The sequence below is a fragment of the Photinus pyralis genome, unplaced genomic scaffold (assembly GCF_008802855.1).
Source record: "Photinus pyralis isolate 1611_PpyrPB1 unplaced genomic scaffold, Ppyr1.3 Ppyr1.4_LG5, whole genome shotgun sequence".
NCBI lineage: Eukaryota > Metazoa > Arthropoda > Insecta > Coleoptera > Lampyridae > Photinus > Photinus pyralis.
The window spans coordinates 41,922,906-41,945,452 of NW_022170596.1; the positions used below are offsets into that span (position 1 = coordinate 41,922,906).

Consider the following 22,547-nt stretch of genomic DNA (forward strand, 5'->3'; position numbering starts at 1 on the left):
GCAATAATCATACTGTACGAGAATAACATTAAATTGGCAAATAATGGCCATGGAATTGTTCGAGGATTTTCTGGTTATTAATAGCAGTATTCATAATGCAAAAACAAAACAAAATACAAAACTGACAAATGCTGTGATTGGTTAGCGCATAAAGTTTGTCCACGATTCGAGAATGCAGCTAAACTTGAACTTATCCCTTGCGTATACGATCATGACGTCATGGCAGGCCGGTCACATCACATGCACATCACGGAGAATATCGACTAACTTCGGGAATCGATGCTCAGGAGGCTAAGATCATTACAAGTGCAAAAAAATAAAGCATGTTTCGTTTGAAAAAATCAGCTTTTTATGGTTTGAAGTTAATAAAGTTGACTATTAGCTTTGAAACACCCTGTAGAAGAGCGATCAAAATTTAAATCATTGTCACGCAGAATCAAATGAGTACTGTCGATTTTGGAATACTTTTTTTCTATTTCGGTGTCACAATGATGATTTTGTACAACTGTTTTTGGCCGAAAACAGTTGTACAAAGACAGTGATTTAGTCGTTTTTTTTGGTAACTTATCTGCATCTCTTAAGTTGGCAGTTACTAGTTAGTACAAGTAGGTACAATACTTCCATGTTTGAACCTCAAAATGTCAGTCTTACTACGCTGCCAACTTAAAACTTAACGGCATAAAAAGTGTTCCCAACATAAAACATGTTAGTTCTAATGTTCCCTATAGTTTCTGATAATGATTTTTTTAATTAAATTAAAGCACCGAAATAGAAAAAATAGTATGAAAAACGCGTGTTACAATGCTTTATTGTAATACTATCTATAGTCGTATTACAATAGGTCGCATTGTAACACTTGTCTTTCAATATACTATTTTCTATTTCGGTGTTACAATGAGAATTTTGTGCAACTGTTTTCGGCAAAAACAGTGTTTCAATGAGTTCCATTGTAACATTGTTTTTGGCAACTTTTCATCTCTAAGTTGGCAGTTCGCCAAGACGTTAACGTCAAATCATCAGATGTGAAATCAAATTACGTACGTAAAATTTATGTGTTTTCCTTGTTTTTTGGTACACGAAGAACTTAATACATTCCAAATCAGCACTTTACACATCCACCATAAATAAATTTAATACGAGTAAAAAATTACACATTCACGGAATTTAAAATACGGTGTACTTAAACTGCCGTTGAACGGTCGTGTACTAAAATGCCGTTAGCATATATGACGTCATTTATATGACGCGTTTGACGGTATTTGCTTTGGCTGCCGTTCGTTTTAAGGTCATCTTAGCAGTTTTGTAATCAATTGACGGCATCCTCTTATATTACCGTGGCTCCAAATTATGGCAATTATTCAAACACTTGAGGCAAATTAACGTAATATTTTTGTTTAATCATTACAAACGTACTGTGATTTATTGAAAAAAAAAAACACAAAATGTATCAAACACAAAAAATACATAATTCTTAGTAGCAATTTCTACAAAACCACTGTTTTGATTTAGGCCGCCTAGATAATCCTAAGCAACGAATATTTTTCCACAGAAGGCAACCACTACAACAAACTGCTGTTTGGTCGTTTTGATTGCCTGCACCACACACAGAGCAAGACCAGTGTTGCTTAAGTCGTTTTTGTTCCACTAGGTTAAAGATCTTGTTAAAGGCTTCGTCTGTGCAAAAGGTTCTGAAAAAACACAGTTTAAAATTAATTAAAGCATAAGATAGATTATAGCAAGACTTACTTAATCAAGTGGACGTCAACGCTATTATCTAATACAGCATCAGATATTTCTTATGGAAACGATTTAAGATCTAAATCTTCAAGAATTTTACCATTTTTAATATCTTTAACAATATCACCATTCTGAACAAAGAAATTTAGTATTAAATCCTGTTTTTCCTGATATGATTTCTTTGAAAACGACAAGGGTTTTCTTTTCCTTCGTTTTGGTAATCCTATTACTGTTAAGTCTTGCCCTTTTGGGCGTCCTCGTTTCTTTATTGCAACTGGCATTTTGATAGTCGACAAATTAATGTCATTTACTTGAACAGTTTGCTGGGATTGGTTGTTGCAGTCACGTACATTAATATCAGCGGTAACAGGAACTTCATTTTCTTTATTTGATTCTTCCATATTGACCTCCTCAATAACTTCAGTGTGGCCCAGAGATGAGAGATTTACGTCACCTAATATATTTAGGTCTTGGATAACCACTTCGTTACAAAACTCTGAAAAATTTTCATTTTCAAATACTACTTCATCATTACTTTCAACAATAAATTGCCGGTCATTTTCGTCTCTAACGTCTATAGGCGTAAGTAGAACAGCAGTATCATTAGCCCACAATGTTTTGAGATTTTTTAATAGATTAAGCCTTTGCTCAAATAACATGCCCGTACGTTGTGCTGCTAAGTCGGCAAGTTCAGTACATAACAGAAGACATTTTTTTCTTCTTTGTGCATAGGAATATATTGGTTGATGCCCTTGTGTGGTCAGTGATACAGATATAGTGCTATCATTAGATGTACATGGCAAGTGATATCCTGTCGATTCATTGTCTTCAAGCAAAGACGTTATAATGTTCGCTGCTTGCCTTTATAATAATCCATGGTCCACCTGTGGTTTACAAGCATTCTATCAAAAAGCTCTACATGTAAATGCCGCCTCAATGCAAAAATATGCTTGCAGGGTAAAATCATTGCATCATACATTACACAATTACACGAAGAAACTGTAGTTTTTGTGGACCCCCGACTATCAGTAATGATGTAATAACCATCTGCAGAAACAGTAATACTTCTGATTTGTTCCGAAATACGAATTTCTCTTAAAACATGCTTTGAAGCTTCACGTGTGAGCAGTTTGAAATATTTTCTTTCATCTGAGTCTTCGGGAAACATGTCGACAGGTTTTTTTAAAATACCATAAACTGCTTTATGATCCCTTTCTGTCTCCAAACTTGAAATAATTGTAAACAAGCTGTTTATAAAATGTTCCAAAGGACTATTTTTGTTTATAACTGACTTTAGTTTAGCGTTAATAGATTCCAGACGGTTATTTGTGTTATTTAAAAAACTGTTCTTAAAATAATTTTTCCCTAGATTCCACTCATCTTTAGTGTTGTGCCAGTTTTTCATAAAATACTCATACACTGTTCGAGGTACACTATCTTTTAAGCCTTGCATGTATTTTTCGTAGTCATCATCTGTCTTAGCGTAGACCAATTTCTGAATTAGTTCTAAACTAAGTGTACGCTGACTTGGAGTAATTCCCATTTTTTGACACGAAATTTCACGATAAAATATTTTCAATGTGTGGAACACGCATATTATAAGGTTTACATTAGGAAAACAATTCTTAATTACTTCTCTTTCATGTAAGTCCTTGTCAGTCATTATGCATTTCACGTTTATCCATGCTGGATTCTCACTTTTAAAGGTTTCTAAGAACCAGGTGAAACTTTGTCTATCTTCTGATGCCAGTATACACACACCCACTATTTCAGTTTGACAATTACCGTCTTCTACAATTATAAGAAAAACGGGTAATCCTATTTTAAGTAATTTATATGTTGCATCTACTGCAAGAAATTCTGGAAATGCATTCATGGTGCTTTTCATAGCTGGCGTTTGAATAAAAAGACCCCTAAAATTATTGTCTACGTCTCGCAATACAGCTGCATGGGCACCTAAAAGTAATAATAGATAATTATTTAACACTACCACAATAATAAATCCTCCAGGTTACCATATTTCGTTTTGAGTATTTTTAAGCAGTTATCCAGATTTTCTGTTTTGGATTGGTCATTTTTGGTTATATTTGTTAAATCTTGCAAAGTAATGATTTTACCAGTGCTTTCTTGCAATTTTTGTTGTATCATTTTTCTATTTGCTTTCATATTCAAATAATCTTTTACACTTTCCTTCATGTTGCTAGACAGCCTTCTTTGACTAGGGGTATGTGCATATAAGACCTGAAAAGTCATAATTATCCATTAAATTCAAATACCTTTAGAAAAGAAATGAACCGATTTCAAACAATTGCACTAAAAAATGGAAATTAATTATACGGCTGGATGCACAAAATTATAGATTAATGTAATTGCTATAGACAACTATGAAAATTAAGTTCATTTCATCTAAGAAACTATAGTAATTTACAATCCGAATCCATTATCGTTAAACCCTAAAAATCCAATTATAGATGTAGGTACTTACTTTAGATGTGTCATGATTGTGCTGGCTTTGAATCGACGTTACTTCTAATGCATTTCCATCTAATGATGCCTTGAATCTTACATGTACAGGACAATCTTCTTTAAATGTCCAAGACTGCCGAATTTTCTTACCACTGCTCTTGAATTTCCTTCCACCATGATTGCATGCATAAACAAGTTGATAATATATTAAAGAACTTTTTATTTGTCTAGCAATTTTACTACTTGCAATAGTACGTGCATCTCGTTTCCAAAATGTCGTATACGTATTGTCACCAAGTTCCGCGATGGCTTTTTTTGCATCCGCAAATGAGGTAAATCTATCTCCAACTTTTAACATTCTTGGCATGTATAATAGGTATCTAAACCTAACTTAACTAAAAGTAGATAAGAGCAATTAGAAAACGTATGGACTATAGCACTTACCTCATTCTATATCAACAGATCAGATTTAGTTCATATTTGGCACAAGTTGTTCCAACAATGATTAACAACAACCACTTTAACTTTGAATACGCTCTCGGCAAATATAGTATATTAAGTAACATGCACTAACAGCTGTAACGGCAGTATAATAAGATGCCGTCAATTTGATGACGAATCTGCTAGTACTGTCAAACGCGTCACATAATTGACGTCATATCTGCTAACGGCATTTTAGTACACGACCGTTCAACGGCAGTTTAAGTACACCGTTTATTTTAAGCAACTTCAAGATTAATCATGTAATCTCCCAACGGTCTGCCCGACCGCCAAAGCTATAACTATTGTCTTTGAGTACCGAATCATTGCAAAATTTGTCGTTAGGTCTTGGCGACAACAAGTATAAATTGTACATATGCGATTACGATATAGCTATTTATACAATAAGTTGCGAAATGAGTGTCTTTTAGGCACGCGACCTGAAAATTGTCCAACGAGGCAAAGCCGAGTTGGACAACACGTTTAGTGACTAAAAGACATCGTTTCGTAACGAATTATATACAAGATTTTTTGTGAAAGCGGAGAATTTGATAATTTTATTAGTATTTTTAAACATTTTGAAAAGTAGGCAGGCAATCTGTTTCTAAGGCATTGTTTATGCATTATTTAATGTCAAGTGAGACGTTAAGGTTGAACGTTCCCGCAAAGTTTTGCGAAAAAATTACTTCAAATGAGTGACATTTACGAGTCTTTGGATATTGAACAAGCTGCTGAAGCTGCGCTATCCACGTTAGTACCCGAAAAATCAAACATTTATACGAAAACACCTACAACAACTTTGAAACCTGGGCAAAAGAAAAACATAGGTACTGAGAACTTTACAGAAAAGCGAGCAGAAAAGGTATTACTAGCCTATTTCAACGTTGTGGAGCAAATATTCGATGCCCCACACCATGATTTATCCTCGGATTTATCTGAACAAAAACGTAGATATTAGCAAATTTGCAAATCTTATTGCATTCACTTCAAAAGTTTACATAATTGTACATTTAATATTTATAATAAATAGATATTTTCATTGATTTTAATGTTTCATTTTTATCGAGATTTTTATTTTTAGGCATTAGTGCCTAAAAGAGTGTCATTTCGAAATTCTAATCAATATCAAAATGTGTCAATTTCGAAACGCTTTCACAAAAAGTTTATTATCAGCATTCCAAAAACATTAAAGATCGTAGGTGGTACTTTCACTAAATACTGACGAATACTGAAAAGCATTACTGCATTAATGTTTAGTTCTTGACTATGGTGGCAATAGTGCTCCGTCTCTCCAAAACGCGCAAATTCAGCGGTCAGTTAGTTGAGCTGAGCTAGAACTACGTGATTCGACCAGTTAATTTCTGCGAAAGTATAGGTATAAGATAAGCAGAATATTTAAATCTGGCCCTAAAACTTACCAGAGGGTTTTTCTTGTGATCATTTGCCCTTCTCCTAGGGTTAATTTCCATGGAAACAAATTTATTCAGAAATGAGATTCAGATAAGTTCATCTGCGACAAGACAGTCCGTACCAAAGGGTTTTCCCTCGGGTTTTCCTTTTGACTTTTACCCTTCTACTAGATTACACCACCCAGTTTTCTCCTTGGCATGAATGGTATTTTAGTTTTATTTTACTCCCTTTCTTAACTGTAAGGACCTTTTTCTTATCTCACGTAAACTTATCTGACTGTTTTTATACAAACAAATGTATTCACAAATGAGGTAAGTTTTGCTGACTCGAGAACAAATTGGTTGTAAAGTTTACCAATGGAAGTAAAATAAGAATCGAATGATGGACAGGAGACAGGCAATAAATGAGCAAAAGAAACCTACTCCCTCGTCCCCCGTTGTCACATAGTGGTTGTGACTTATTTCTTGGACTGGTTTATTTATTTTGGGAATGGAAATGAAATTGAATAGAAATTTAACATACCTTCCATAGCACTTGGGCGTGGGACTAAATACAGGGCTATTTAATACGCATATTATTAATTGACGCAGTACTTAAAGAGCCTTGAATCATGAATAGGCGCATATTTTGTGAAGTTTTGGGTAATTGTAATAATTGTGAGAAAAATAGTATCTTATCTTTAACTTGGAGCCGACTAATCCCATACCTAACATTTGTAATAGATCATTTTTTGAGCAATTTTCAGAGAACTCAGATTTTCCATCGAATTTTTCCCTGTGCTGGTATTATGAAGTTGTAGGGAATTAAATTCACTTCAAGAATCACTGTACATTTGCTAATGTATCTTCAACCCTTAAAAATTAGACTTATTTGGTTTTCCACTTCACTGTCCCGACTACGTGTCTTCTAAGATCAGTTTATATGATAGCCGTAGCTATATAGAAACAAAGTTGTAGCAAATTTTGGGCTTTCGATTTTGATAGGAAATTTTTTCCTACAATGCACCGTTTTCGAGAGAAAAGTGACAAAGTGTAACTCGCTCCCTTCTCTCCGGCGGGACCGAAATCGCTCTGGACTTTATAAAACACAATCCTGGACCAACCACACATTCCCGAAAACTAGACGAATTCCTAAATTCCTAAAATGAGGGGACCGAGAACTGGACTATACTGCATTCATCACAAGAAGGTAGTGGATGGCGCTGTGCTTGAAGATAAGCACACACAGAATTTATTGGCTGAAAACAAATTTTCCTGACCAATAGTCCAGTCAATAGAGAAAAGTTTAGTCAAAAATTTGGTGTCCAAGAGGTTATGACTGATTCTTATGTATTTTTTGGCGTAGATTCCGAATTTTTAATCTCCCACCAACCTTAGGGGGTGGGAACCCCCCCAAAAATGCAAAAAACCCCAAAATTTCGGCCCAAAATTCAGAATTTTGGAAAAATCTCGCTAAATTTAGATTTTTGGCCCAAAGTACCTTAGTTCAAAATTAAAGTACACAAAATTTGCAGGAAAAGTGATATATACACTTTTGGTCTAGGACCAACGGGGGCGGAGATAAGAGGGGGGTCAAAAAAGGGTACTTTGTTGGAAAACGTGAAAAAAACGGAATTTCTCTGAATAACTCGCTAAATGTTGGTTTTAGAGAAAAAACTCAAAGGACCAAAATGAAAGTAGACGAAAAATTACTTCGGAAAGTGCACGTGTGCGGAGCCGATGAAGGGGGGGAGGAGGGGAGGGGGCGAGCGCAAAACCTCTCTTCCTGGCGCCGCGCGACGGCACTGGCATAAGGCGCTATACGCGCAGTTTCGGGTATCTCTGGCGGCCTCGGTCCCGGTCATAACGGATGCTTCTTTGTCCTTATTTTAGAAAGGGGCCTCTGGCTTCCCCCTCCCTCTTGTTGGTCGTTTGTATGCTTTTTGTGTCCTCTGGAAACCAGTTCAAGATCCCTCTTCAGTGCGTCTGTGTTGTCGCGTCGTGTGCATCACGCTATATTGCTCCGTGCTTATTTATTTTATTATTTACTATTTTTCGGTTAAAAGTTTGTTGTTTTTACCGAAATTTTCTGTAATATCGTGCTCGCGCGCCTGTGCGTTTTGAGTTTGTTCGCTTGCATATAGGTACTCTCGAGGGGAGAGCGTGGAACTAGTTTTAACCTTCATGGTACTCTAATGAAAGGTCTCAACGCAAGGAATTAATTTCTACCAACCATAGCCCTCCTCCTCGACCTCTTATCGTGATCGGGTATATTACCTTATACCTTAAGAACGGATTGTCGGAAGAGGGTACTATCAAAGGGCGATTGAAACGTCTGCAAGAAATATATCCATTGGTGATGTCCATACAAAAGCTATTTCGGTTAAAAAAAATGCGCTTTATCTGCACAGGAGTTGTGCACAATTTATACTTGTTTATTTAGTGCTCGAGTTACAATTTTTGGGGGAGATTGTAGTATTTGTCTGAAATTCTGATTTGCATGGCGGACAGCAAGAAACGTTACTTTCGCACTTTTTTAGGTCATCTTTAAATAAAAACTCAACCTCTACTGGCTCAGGCGAAAAATAGTAAATAAGCACGGAGCAATATAGCGTGATGCGCACGACGCGACAACACAGACGCACTGAAGAGGGATCTTGAACTGGTTTCCAGAGGACACAAAAAGCATACAAACGACCAACAAGAGGGAGGGGGAAGCCAGAGGCCCCTTTCTAAAATAAGGACAAAGAAGCATCCGTTATGACCGGGACCGAGGCCGCCAGAGATACCCGAAACTGCGCGTATAGCGCCTTATGCCAGTGCCGTCGCGCGGCGCCAGGAAGAGAGGTTTTGCGCTCGCCCCCTCCCCTCCTCCCCCCCTTCATCGGCTCCGCACACGGGCACTTTCCGAAGTAATTTTTCGTCTACTTTCATTTTGGTCCTTTGAGTTTTTTCTCTAAAACCAACATTTAGCGAGTTATTCAGAGAAATTCCGTTTTTTTCACGTTTTCCAACAAAGTACCCTTTTTTGACCCCCCTCTTATCTCCGCCCCCGTTGGTCCTAGACCAAAAGTGTATATATCACTTTTCCTGCAAATTTTGTGTACTTTAATTTTGAACTAAGGTACTTTGGGCCAAAAATCTAAATTTAGCGAGATTTTTCCAAAATTCTGAATTTTGGGCCGAAATTTTGGGGTTTTTTGCATTTTTGGGGGGGTTCCCCCCCCCTAAGGTTGGTGGGAGATTAAAAATTCGGAATCTACGCCAAAAAATACATAAGAATCAGTCATAACCTCTTGGACACCAAATTTTTGACTAAACTCCCCTATTTAGGTCTCTATTGACTGGACTACAATGTTGGCAGGTCATTTTTTAGGTGGAGAAAAATAAGCTTCCGCTACATTCATCAAGTCCCGCGAAACTTTTAATCTACTCTATAATCACCTCACTACCTTTTGATAGCTCAAATCTTCAAAAACGCTATTTTGTTAGTATAAATGAGACGTAAATTGCGCCAAGGTAAATAGATACAAAATGCAATGACAGGTTTGACCTCGGGTCTGATGTCAATTTAGATACGGCAGTTACAATTGGCAGCAAATAGTTGTGCTCTATGCTTTCTACCGCTAGAGTGTAGGTATGTTACGGTTACGCTATTAAAGTTTATGTTTAACTCGTACGCTTTTGAAAACACAATACTCAATCCAGATAGGTATTTTTTCGTCACTCCCTTTAATTTCTGTCTCTTTTACTCTTCTTACTCGGGCCGTAAACAGCTTCAACATGTGCAGGTGTACCTACTAGACGCGTATATGTATAAACAAGGTACGAAGAATCGCGTACGATTTTCGATTTTTGCAACAGGTAGCCCGTACCTTGAAGGTCTGCCAGGTGGCCTCTAAATTTCGTTGACTTAAGGGGAACCACCCCCATTAATTATTTTTCGAAATGCGTTGGTTTCTATAAATTATAACTGTCTTCCGCGATTCATGTTCGAGTGGTGAAGTCAAAATGAATATCTCGTGAACGGGGTGTTGGAGGGGGATACTCACAATGAGAAAATGGAACGTCTGGTCAAAAAACTATAAGTGCAAATATATCGAAATCGGGGTATCGGAACAGGTTACTCACAAAAAGCGATTGGGGCCTTTGTACGACACATATGTATGAGTTATGTGAGTATCTCGAGAATGAATTGTCGGAGGAGGGTACTTAACCACAAGGGAAATTGAATCGTCTGGACGAAACATATCTAGGTACTGGGTAGACCCTAAATTTAACTGCGAATATCTCGAGAACGGAGTTCTTGGACGAGGGTACCCACGAAAGAAAAAGAGAACGTTTGGACAAGACATAGCTATTGGTGTCAAAAAATGCGCTTTATCTGCTCAAGAATTGGTACTTGTTTTTTTTTCCAATCACTGCGGGATGATGCCCGCATTTGGGCAAAGTTTTCAATTATTTACCAATTTCATTGGTGAAACGGTAAAACAAATTGACTTGATGCACAGGAACTAGACTTTGGAGTCTTCCCGTCACTCCCTTTTTGGTTAAGTTGGTAGAACAAAATCTATATTTATCCACCAATTTCGTCGGGGCAACTTCAAACCACATTGCTTTGATTTACAGGAATTGTGCCTTTCCTGTCATATTCTGATTTTGACTAAGTTGGTAGCGCAATATCTTCATATGTTCAATAATTTCGTCCCGGAAAACGCAAAATGCCTAGTGCTCTCTCTGTCTTGTGGTCAGTTTTTCGGCGATTTCATTGGGAACGCTGCAAAAAGCGCTACCGCAATTAAATTATAGGCAGGGGAAAGATACTATAATCTATACGTATGAAAAATGAGCTATCGTCGTCCGCACGTGTGTTGTTTTATTTTATGCCTTTTGCTTGTGATTTGGACTCGTTAAAATTGTCGATTTCTTAACGTAAGTTAAATTTTTATTACTTCCCAAGTTATTTCCCTTTGTATGCAATTTTGGACAGAAACCCTCGTACTTCGAGGACCTAACTACCATTCAAGATCCCGTTTCTCCTAAAGTTAATTTAATTTCTCAATCCACATCCAAGAACTTCTACATTTACAGAATTAGGCACGGTGCATTGATTTTTCGCTAACGTGTTTTTGTGGCCACCGGACCGGAAGATGATCTAAATTTAAATACCACGGTATAACTTGTTTGTTATACATCAATGGAGTTTTCACGTAAATGAAAAAAAAGTTTGTTCGTTTGCTTCAGTGCAAATAAGATAATCTGTCGAATGCTCTTGTGCCCTAAAAACCTACATTATCTGCTCGTGTGCGAGTGAAATCCTTTTGGTGTCAGTTTTACTTAAAAGTAAAAATTTCCCACGGGTTTCGCTTTTTTATTGTACAGGTGACATTTTCCGTGTTGAATATTAATTTGTAAAAAAATGAATTATGTCGGAATTTTCTGGTTTGTGAAATGTTGAGCGGGTTAAATTAATAGTTCTTAGTGGTAATGATTTGCGTAGCAACATTTGCAGTAAAAATACTACTATTCAGTTATCCTTTGTCTTTCTTACGCCATCTCCCGGACCTTTTCCTTAGTTGTGGATGTGTCTCAGTTTATGGATTTCTGCAGAAAAATCAACTGTGCGCCTCGTTTAGCCGAATTACAACGCGAATTTGAAGAAAGTGAAAATAGGAATAAGAAAGTAAAACTTTTAAACTTGGGCTTTGTATCGGCAAACTTTCAACGATTTACAACGAAACCATTTCAATGTAAATCAGCTCTGGATAAGTTTAATTCAAAATTAGTTTTAAAACTTGTAAGTTTTCGTGTTAAAAAGTTAACGTGCCATTTTAATTGGTAATTCTTATGCGAGTTTGATAAGTATCGTGAGCTGTTTTTCTATACCTCCTATGCATCCAGTATTTGGTGTGGCCTTTTGCGTTATGTATCCTCATAAAAAGGTAATCAATTGCTTTCAGTGAACGCACTGAAGTTTCCGAGAACACTATCAGAATAGTTTTTAGTATATTTTTTTGGCACGAACTTTCGGAGGTCAACGTCCATATCGATTTGTTATTCGCACATCTATTTTCAAAGCCTTCATTCTCTAATGAATCGATAATTTCTGCAGCTCGCGATTCACAAACCCCAGCCATCTTTTACAAACAAAATCACTACGAATTTGGCTTCCGGATGTATCCGAGGGAGAAATTACTTTATGCAATTGTGTCCTATCATTTGCATTTCAATATTGCATGGAATTGCACTGGTATTGCGCATACACAGACGTACCTATTACAATTACATATTAAAACAATCTCTCTGTCAAAGAATCGTCCAACATATTACATGAGACGGGATGGAATATTACAATTATTAACAGAAAAATTATGCAGCACACTACATAATATTGCATAATAATCCATCTAATATTTTGTGCAGTGGAAAAATTGTCGATACACAAAGTATTGCAGAGATACCCCTTTCCTAATTGAGTTTCTCAAGTAATTTCACGGTAACGATTAGTATAGAAGAATTTTTGATTTGCAAATATCATTTGAGGGATTCCGTCAACATTTCCAACAGGCTAACCGTTATTTCCCTACAACCATGGAATAAAAAGTAGTTATGCTATAACATAGCTAATCGGTGTCGTAGAATTGCGGCAAAGAATGATAACCGAATGTTGAGTTCTTGAGAAATGAGAAGATGTGTGTCAAATCAAGATTGTATTATTGTATGGGAGGCCATTGTGAGTAATGCTTGGTCAGTTTAAACCTTATGGGGGTTTATTAAGCGGCACAGCTACGCGATGCGAGGTTCTGTCGGTCTGTCGGTCTATGAACACGATAACTGGCAAACGAATGGACCGATTCGGGCGCACAGATGACCTATATGCCACATGTAACAAGCTATTCGGGGTGAAATCCAATGACCCCGTACGGTCACACCGTTCTGCCGCGTTTCTAAATTCGTACGCGGTTTATTACTTTTCAAACTTTGAAACTTTCAAGGGCTATTTCTCGGTAACTAATCGATAGGGTAATGTAATAGCAAGATACGAATAATCGCATACGATTTTCAGTATGGGAATTTTTTGAGACTCAACCTGGCCCATATTCAATAGCAAATGATACTCGAACTCGTACTCGATTGGGAAGGTATGACATCACTTTCACTTTTCGTTCTCGAGTTTTGTTTTTACGAGTGTAAAAAGGAAAAGACCAACGTCTTTCATTCCTCGGACACCCCTAGGGATATCAGCGGCGGGCTGCTCAGGGTTTCCTGACCGTTCACGCAGAGAACGAGAATATGTAAGGATGGGTAAAGTTAAGGATGGGAACGGAAGGAACGGAGTTAGGGTGCTGAGAGGGAAGAGTACTGCTCCAACATTCGCCTCGTAGATTTCTAGTTTTCGTCCTTAGGGAGAGATTTTAAATTAACTTTTTTTTCAAATAGTAACCTACAATTTTTTTAATCTATTCGAAAGACCTTATTTTTCTGTGTACAACCCGAGGTACAACCTATAAAAATTGTGCCAGGTTTTATTACAAAAAAAACTGAGAAAAAAAGTTAAACAACTAAAAAAACTAAATTAATTCTAATTAGGAATTACAATTATTATTAATAAAATCTAGAATTAATGGACAAACATGAGCAAAATTTAAAAAAAAGAGATACAACGGCACGCCGTCACCCATCCGAGTACTAACCGCCCCCTAGATTGCTAAACTTCGGTGATCGGTCGAGAACCGGTGTTTTCAACGTGCTATGACTGTTGTCGCAAAAGTTACTCTTCTAGGGGAAACAATGTAGAATCTTTTTTTTTTACAAAAAGAGCACACAAAAAAGATGCAAACGCCACGCGAATTTCATATTTAGGAAAGAATGTATCATTAAAAATAACCTATTATCGCGATCTAATTAGAATTATTAATTTAAGGGATAAACTTTGTTTTTTTCCAAGTATAAAACAGAATTGAATAGGTAAACAAAAATAAATACGGTTTACGGTGATAACAGTTATATACGATAGTTTTGATCGAGGTTTTGATGCAAGGATTTTTGCATAGAATATATTGTATTAGTTTCAGGAATGATTTGTGGAGGTTTAACTGGATACACGAGACGAATTGGGGTGTATCCGAGGTCGTATAGGGTCATTTCTTTCGGACTACCAGTTCCGGTAAAGTGTAGGGCAACTTAATTTTGTCAACTAGAAATCTTGAATAGTCTTATTCTACATCGGAAAATAATAACTTTCGTGGGAAACGTTTTTGTCTAAACTTATTATTTTTTGAAGACACTCTTCTAAAAGCGTTATTTTTGGATTGCGCTAGGAAGCTGTTCTGTCAAGAATTTGGCAACTGGTTTTTTCTTTTAAATTCTTAGTATGAATATGGATGTGAAAAAGTTTTCGACATTGAAAGACCTGTGCGAGCGACGCAGCACTCGAAAATACCCCGTTTTTTCTACCTTTTTTCAATTTTTGTTAGTTTTCGTCCTGACTGAGAGGTTTTAAATTAATTATTGTAGTATACTTTTTTAAAGTAGACAAAATTTGTGGCAATTCAATCCCTTAGCGGACTCTGTAAGTCTAATAGTTTTTACTCGAGTTTTTACAAGTTTGATCAAAAATCATAAAAATTGTTATAATTTTGTTCTTTTGGAGAGACTTGATGTTGAGAAGTCTCCATGGATTCGGACAGAAGGAGGTAGAAAGTTGACATCCTCCGGTTCTTCAGTTTCTACCATGATAAGAAAGTTGTCATCTTCTTCGTCATCAAGATTCATCGCCTGTTGGACTAATATGGGATTATTGAAGAACTTTTATTATTAATGATCTAGAGATCATTTATAATTTTGTACTGCTGTCTGTGTCTATCCGTGTGCACGATAATTTTGTTTAGAAACGTTTAATCGCTTTGAAAATTGGTCAAAAGTTACACCCCAAAAACGATCTCGAGGATTGTTCGGTATTCAGTTGTATCGTATTCGTATCTTTTCTTTTTGTCAACTGAGAGGCTGTGTTCCTCGCCGATGCTGTCTTCCAGTCTTCTTGTGATAATGTGCTCTAACGGCTTATCGAGGGCATCCAATATGGGTCGTAGGTTCGCTATCTCTGTTTTGGAGTGCCAACTTTGTCAGTTTCCACTCTGGTGGGAAATTTCTTGTCGTTAATAGATTCGAATGTTTGTACCAGCTTCGGATTTACGCTTGTCAGAAGCCTGCAGGTATTCTTGTTCTCGAGTTAGACGAGGAACTGACGGAGGAAACCATCACATAAGGCGAATTTCTTTCGAAAAATTCCTCTAATAGCCTTTTTCAAATGATATACCATTTGACCCCCAGTCCCATTGAAAAATTGGTGGGGGTTGCATCCCCCCCACCACAACATTTATTTTGTCGAGTTTTAGAGGAGTTCAACTTTTTGATGAGGATTTGTATTTTATAAATGAAATTGGCAGCAATTGTTTAATAATAATAATAATAATATTTATTAGTATTTAAGGGCGGTTCTTGCGAAAGCACTAAAACATACGTCGAAAGATTTACAATACACAATAGTATATTAAGATACAAGTGTATAATCAAGTCTTTAAAGCACGCGCAACGAGTTTAAGGGCACGACGCAAAGCGGAGTGCCTTTAACGTTGCAAGTGCTTTAAAGACCAATTATACACGTGTATCTTATAGTATTTTTTATTATACCTGCAGTATAATTTAAAAATAGGAAATACAATGAAGTCATATTGACGTTATACTCGAATACATGTCTAATTAAGTGGGCTGGGTGTTCGTAATTTCACGATTGCCATGGAAATGTCACTTGACGTTTGCTTATAAAAATCATCGTCTTGGTGAATTAAACGATTTCCATTGAAAAAGATAATACACCGTCCATTAAATCGGTTGTTGTAAAATCTAAACAAACGTTGGTAGGTGTAAAATCCAACTCCAGTAAGGCCTATTATAAACAATATGAAAAGTTGTTTCCATGGATGAATAGGAAGTTACTTACGAATGCAGTCTTAAATGCATCGATAATGCTGGCATATATGAAGGAAATGTCAAAGGTATTTAAATCTTCTATATTTTGGTGCATTCATTCAAAACTTCAAAGCAATGCTGCGATTAAAAAGTGGAACAGATTTGGAAGCATACCCTAAATTACGCGCGTTTGTGAAAGCTTCAACCAAAGGATAGGTACAAAAGCCAAAGAAATGTTCTGCATTTACAGAAAGCGACCTAAGAGGATTTTTTATTTCATCCAGATGACAGTTTCAAAAGTCATACTTGAAGTATCGTTACTTAGCAACTTTAAAGCACGTGTGTTTTAAAGGCCTTTTTTCGCACGCATTTGAGTGTTTAAAACGGAGATTGTGATTCAGGTATAATAAAAAATACGTTTTAAACTAAAGTTATACAAATTGATAAAATTCGTCCAAAACAGGTTGATAGATACTAATGAAATAATTCTTTTAAATTTGTTGTTTGTCGTTGAATTGAATTCGAGATAAATTTTACGGTACAGACAGCCGTTTGAGATATAGTTGATAATTTGTTTCTAGAGACACAACCCATTATATTGGCTAAGGCTAAAAAAGCAGATTTCAGGTCTTGATCATAATTTTCACTGTGTTGAATTGCAGCTTTCTTATTTTAAGCCTCAGTGTTACTTTAAATGTCACTTTGAAAACTTTGGAAGAGAAAATTTGAGCCTAAAAGTCTCTTCTTCGAAAGTAACTTCACCTGCTATTTAATTTATTGGGCGCTTAACGGACATCTTCTATTCGTAAGTGTAACGTGTAACGTACTCTTTGCTATTATTGTTCATTGTAAGCAGATAGATACCTACGCGCGGAACCTTTAGTAATAGGTAAACATTGACGTTTCGCAGAAATGTGTATACATATTTACAAAAAAAACATAATTTTGTTTACGACATTAATAATCTGCAAAATAATGAAACATAAAATTTCGCTATAAAAATGCGTGCTTAATACGTATGCAATCAAATATTCGCAAAAGCACCCTTTTTGTCGATACAAATGGCTCAATGCCGTCTACAGCAATCGGCCCTTATGAAAAATATGTCCAGTATTAATAATTTTTATGTAAGATGAAAATGGGCATTTATATCGTTTCTATTCCACAAATTTTATATTGCAACACTCCTCTTTTTTGGGGTATTTTAATTAAAGTAAAAAATGCACTGTTTTCCGCACTGTCGATTTTTCAGGGGATGCTGGAGATACTGGTACCTTGTTCATTTTTTAAGATCTATGTGGGAGCGTTGTTCCCTGGGTGCAAACTATGTACCGCCCCTATTCGCTATGCCTATGTTGTGCAAGGCTGCCCACTCAAGAAGATACTAATTGCCTCTGTTTGAGGTTTTGGCAGAACCCCAAACCGGAGAAGTGGCGTGGCGTTAAAATCACGGGCCGCTATTCACTTTCCCCACCTATGCTAAGTTTGGGGGGGGGGCGGGGGACATGCGAAATATACAGGGCGTGCTAAGGATAATTTATTTGCACGGATTTCAAAGGAATAACTAGAAGGTAATATTTGAATATTGGGGACGGAATATATTGCATTTTTACATGTTTAAAAAGACCTTTTTAGTCTCTTTTTACCAATGTAATGTAGGTATTGATTAAATAATTATATTAATTGTTTTTTCTCGAAATCGCTATGAAAGTAAATCCTTCATTTTCATGACTATTTAGATCAGGAAATTGGAGTTTCCCTGACTTTCCGGATGACTACTTTTCCTGCCGCCTGTCACTTTACCAGGTCCTTTCCTGCCGCCTGTCACATTGGTAATGTCCAATGTCATTACTGATGCATTGATATTAATCAAAAAAATAAAATTGAAATTTTGAAAAAAACAATTTCAGGAAAAACGTAATTAAATATAAAACTTTGAAATTAAATCGTACTTGAATATTTTCTCGCCAGTAATGTGTCATTTTCCCGACTTTTATGTAAATAACTAATACATCAATTTAATAATCAATTAATTATTTTTAATAGGTCGTAGGTTATGTTTGGGCTCCTACAAAAGAAAAAGGCCTTTTAACAATAAAAAAAAATTCACTGTGTACCAATTAATAACATTTTTAATTAATTGCCACAATATTTAGAATTTAGAGATTACAAACCTTTGTTTAACAGTGAAGTAGGTCCTATAATCGACTGAAGAAGAATTAATTATTTTTTAAATTAACGAACTTTAGTTGTAAAGTGTAAAAATAATTACAGTGACTATTATTATTTATGCAACTATAGGATATATTGCTTCTTTAGAATAAACACGTAAAAATCTAACAGAGTGCCCATTTAACTAGGTTTTCATGTACCAGTCAACGCCATCTTGAATTGCATTTTCAGATAATTCTTGAGTCTTTCCTTTCAAAATAACAAACGTCCATATTATTAAACGTTACCGTTCTAAACGCAAAGCTATTCATATGCGTTTTATCATTACGTACTTTTCTAGCCACGACACTTTACGTTAAAAATAGACAAAATTAATAATTGCTGTTTTTTGGTGAGGTTATGATAAAGTAAGTTCCCCCTCACTTCCTCCACTTGCTTCACCCGATAGAGCGATAGTAAGGGCCTAGGTGACGCGAAAACAATAAAATCGGAATTGCGTTCCTGCTATGGCATTGATTTTGGTGGTTATGGTCTTAAATTATGCAGAATGATAGTGGTTATGCTAAATAATAAGCAATATGAACAAAACAACAGTAACATGTAATTTTCACACATCGTTTTTATGTACCTTGTTCTCCCTAAAGGAAGTGAATAGTGAACCAGACACGTTGCTAGGAGGAATTAATAATAATAATAATGTGACGTTTAGTAGTAGAATTTTTTACATAAATTACATAATTTTTGGTTTTTTGTTTATTTTTCTATATTATATGGAGGGGGGGGGGGGCATTTGTCGTCCCTGACTTTTTTGTTGTTGCAGTTTCCCGCACATAATCATTTCCTTCATTTTAACAAAACAAAACCATTATAATTTTAATAGATTCCCATCTACTTACGTATGTGCAAATAAAATATTTCGGAAATGGTTGCACGTCGCATCAGTTGAATTTCGTAGTGGAGAAATTACCTTCTGTTCTACACAGATGCATTGACATTGGAGAAAAACTATTTTTGGAATGGCTTAGTGAGGTCGAGGTTCAAGAGTAGTAATAACGTTGTAGGTACCTCACGATAGTCAGTTATGGAAACAATAAGCTGTGGTGTTCCTTCCTTCCTTCATCTTTTTCTTCTTCCTTCTGTTCATCCAAATCAGTTTCCGTCACATTTTCACCTGACATGAGCATCTTCAAAGGTTTTCCATATCGAATCCATTTATCAACACATACCCCCTATGGCTGTTCCCATTATACTTTACCATACAAACGTAGCATATTTTAAATGTTGCAATATATTATAAATGTCAAGGTAAAAGTTTCATTAATTACTTCTAATTTAAATTTAAGCGTGCGTGTTACATAATTGCAAGAGCCATCTTATAAATTAACGTACCCCCATGGAGCGCTCGCCCCAAGTGTTTACTATATCACTACATCCGGAAGTTATAATTTGTATGCGCATTTTTAACATATTGTGATATTTAGCGCTTTTGTGCTTCAATAATTTATTTAATGGGCTCCCCTTTAATCAGTTATTCGGCCTGTAATTTGGTGAAATTTAAAAAAAACGGGTTTTCTGATATCAACCGCACTAGTGATAATATGTAAATAATAATATTTGCGTTCGCCTTGAGTGTAAACGTTTAGAAAAAAATCAGTTAAGACACTTAAACGACTATCGCATTTAGTTACGTAAATTTTTATAATTAATCCTTGTTTCTTGTAAACGGATACCCGTGATTTTTGTTTTAAAACGCATTTTTATAAGATGCATATACCTCAAACGTAAAAACTAGCTGAAAAACAAGGTTATACGGAAGCAAGTTGGTCAAGGTGAAATGGTTAATTATAAATAATACCTACACATTTTTGTTTATTTCTAAATGCTCACCATTTCAATATCAAAATACTTTATTTTTAATTATTGATGGTTCAAGGTTTTATGTAAAATGAATAGGACTTTGGTAAATTGTTTATTTTCTAATTTTTGACTTTGAGATCTTTCGCTCATGATGCAATACTGTAACGCTCCGCGGCGTTAATGACAAAAAATTAACCGCACATATGTCATAGTTTTGCAATTAACGTATTTTTCGTTTAACACATGTTGGCTCCGGTGTATAAGTCGTAATTTTAGAAAAAAAGTGCAATTTAAAGTGATTACTATACTAATGGAAAACATAAGTTGCCAGAGCATATCTTATTCGGTATTTATGGTGTTACTAGTTTTAATAGAGACGGTTTTTAGGACATTCGGATTACAAAATAGAAAAGGCAAGGTTGCGGTCGTGGACTTACTCTACATTGCTCGAATACGATTTCAGACCGACAATATTGAAAATATTTTGACTGATTATTGGTGTCGTCAGGATGATTAAAAAGACCACGTTCTTGCTCTTGGTACCACCAGTGAAAGTCTAGGTGAAGGTCTATGATTTTGCAATGCTTCTGATTGATTGTGCATCGAAAATCTAGATTAATGCGCTTGCGGGTGATTTTTTGCACGTTTTTGAATGATAACATCGAAAAAAATGTGCTTGTGGCAGTAAAGTCAAAGCTTATGGTAATGTCCTATGCCATAGTGAGCTTGTACATTGTATAAACAGTTTTTAGTTATTAATTAAAAGTGTCAATAAGCAAGAGTTGCGTCTTCAAAAACCTGGTCGGGTTTGACTTGTTTTAGTGCGTTCAAGTACTGGATTTCACCATGATTTCTGAATGGCATTTTGGCAGTTTTATCCAACAGACAACTTCTATTATCAAAAGTATCTTGGTCTAAATTATTTTTGTAAGCGTATGTACGCGGTGGATAGGGCATGGTTGTATCTTTTCGAATTTATGCCATGTTTTAATTTTATTACCTTTGTCATAATCCGAAACCCATTTATTAATGGGTTCGTGGGTGTCATTTTTTTGTGTACGTTACGAGCATTGGATTGGTTCTGTTAAAAATACGTGCGTTAATTAATTTCGCCCTCGATTTCGCCTGATAAACCTCCTTATCGCAACGGCCTGATGTCCCAACATTTTAACACGCACAAATCTACAATTTATAACAGCGGTAAAACGCAAATGGAAAAATTATGCAATTACAAACAATTCGAAAAGGAAAAACAAGACTAAGACACTAATTCAAATAAAACGAACCAACTTTGTGCTTATTTCGTAAATATAATTGAAGAAAATTGAAATATCCTCATATACAGGGCGTCCCGTCATTATATTCGATGTTTAGGTCGAAGTATCACCCACACGACGTTGATTATACAATACATATCTTTCACATCCTGTACATTTGTAATAAAATAGTACGACATTCGTTAGTGTCGACACTCACGTTCATTTCGCCGGACGATTTTGACAGGAAAGACAACGACCGGCCGTATAGGCGGTCGGCCGACCAATTTCTCTCATCGATGGGAATTTTGAAAATCGCATTGGAGTACCGGCGAACGGAACGTGTATGTCGAGCTATACGTTTTTCCACTGTATTTATATCTCCTTTGTAGAGCGCTACAATGTATGGATTTTTTTAGCATTATTATGGGGTATTGGGGGAAAACTTGAAACAGGTTGATTTATATTCTTAATTTGACAGTTTATGGTACGAAAATGGAAAATATTACCACTCTGTAACGTCCCATCTGAATGGTAACCACCATTTAACCAGTTTAAATTAAAAAGGGGACCTTGTTTGAAAAGGAGTGTGTACGCCCATGCGATATTTTGAACTCTTATTTTCAATCTCCTTATGCTATGATAGCTCGTTGAAAAGAGAACTAAAAATCTATTAGTGATCTACAACTCCAATATGGCGCCTATTTAACTTTGGGAAGTAAATGTTCGTCAAAAGTAGCCATCTTGAATTTGTTTGACGTCCATTCTAAATTAAGCGTATCAAAGACAGTAACTTTTACCTATATAAAACTTATTTTTTGTATCTCGTGTACGTTCGATGATATCAAGACATTCAAGGAAATGGCCGATTTCAGTTTTTTTGAAATGACGTCCAACCTATTCGACATTTTGAACTTTAAAATAAGCATCTAAAACTGCAAAACATTGTCCATTAACCAATTCTCTATCTTTAATAATAAGAAAGTTACCCATGCAATCCCACGCGATCTGGGACACAGGTACCTACATATAGAACGAAGAAGAACTGTAAGTCTGTGCCTAATAGATCCAGAAAAGGCATTCGATTGTGTGAAATACGAAAAACTATTAGACATTTTAAGGGATAAGAGAGTGTACTGGAGCGAAAGAAGATTAATCAGGAAGCAGGAGGTGGGTGATAATATGTCTGAATGGTTTGGAATAGAAAGAGGTGTTCGGC

The 22,547-nt window shown here is 36.0% G+C and overlaps 2 protein-coding genes across 5 annotated transcripts in view; one reads left to right on the forward strand and one right to left on the reverse strand.

Moving 5' to 3' along the window:
• The window catches only part of LOC116170205 (zinc finger protein chinmo-like), a 301,795-nt gene that overhangs the window by 247,008 nt on the left and 32,240 nt on the right, over positions 1–22,547 (forward strand). The gene's annotated exons all lie outside the window — the stretch shown is intronic.
• Positions 1,432–4,889, reverse strand: LOC116170203. The gene is made up of 5 exons (XM_031486429.1): positions 4,648–4,889; positions 4,223–4,598; positions 3,753–3,978; positions 1,747–3,693; positions 1,432–1,688 (listed from the first exon to the last, which is right to left on the reverse strand). The coding sequence occupies exons 2-4, from the start codon at positions 4,568–4,570 to the stop codon at positions 2,579–2,581; spliced, it is 1,689 nt and encodes a 562-aa protein (XP_031342289.1). The 5' UTR covers positions 4,571–4,598; positions 4,648–4,889; the 3' UTR covers positions 1,432–1,688; positions 1,747–2,578.

Coding starts and splice junctions, on each gene's coding strand:
- LOC116170203 (XM_031486429.1), bottom strand. CDS start 4,570: ATGCCAAGAATGTTAAAAGTTGGAGATAGATTTACCTCATTTGCGGAT. Junction 3,979..4,222: donor ACAATCATGACACATCTAAA/GTAAGTACCTAC, acceptor ATGACTTTTCAG/GTCTTATATGCACATACCCC. Junction 3,694..3,752: donor AATACTCAAAACGAAATATG/GTAACCTGGAGG, acceptor TATTACTTTTAG/GTGCCCATGCAGCTGTATTG.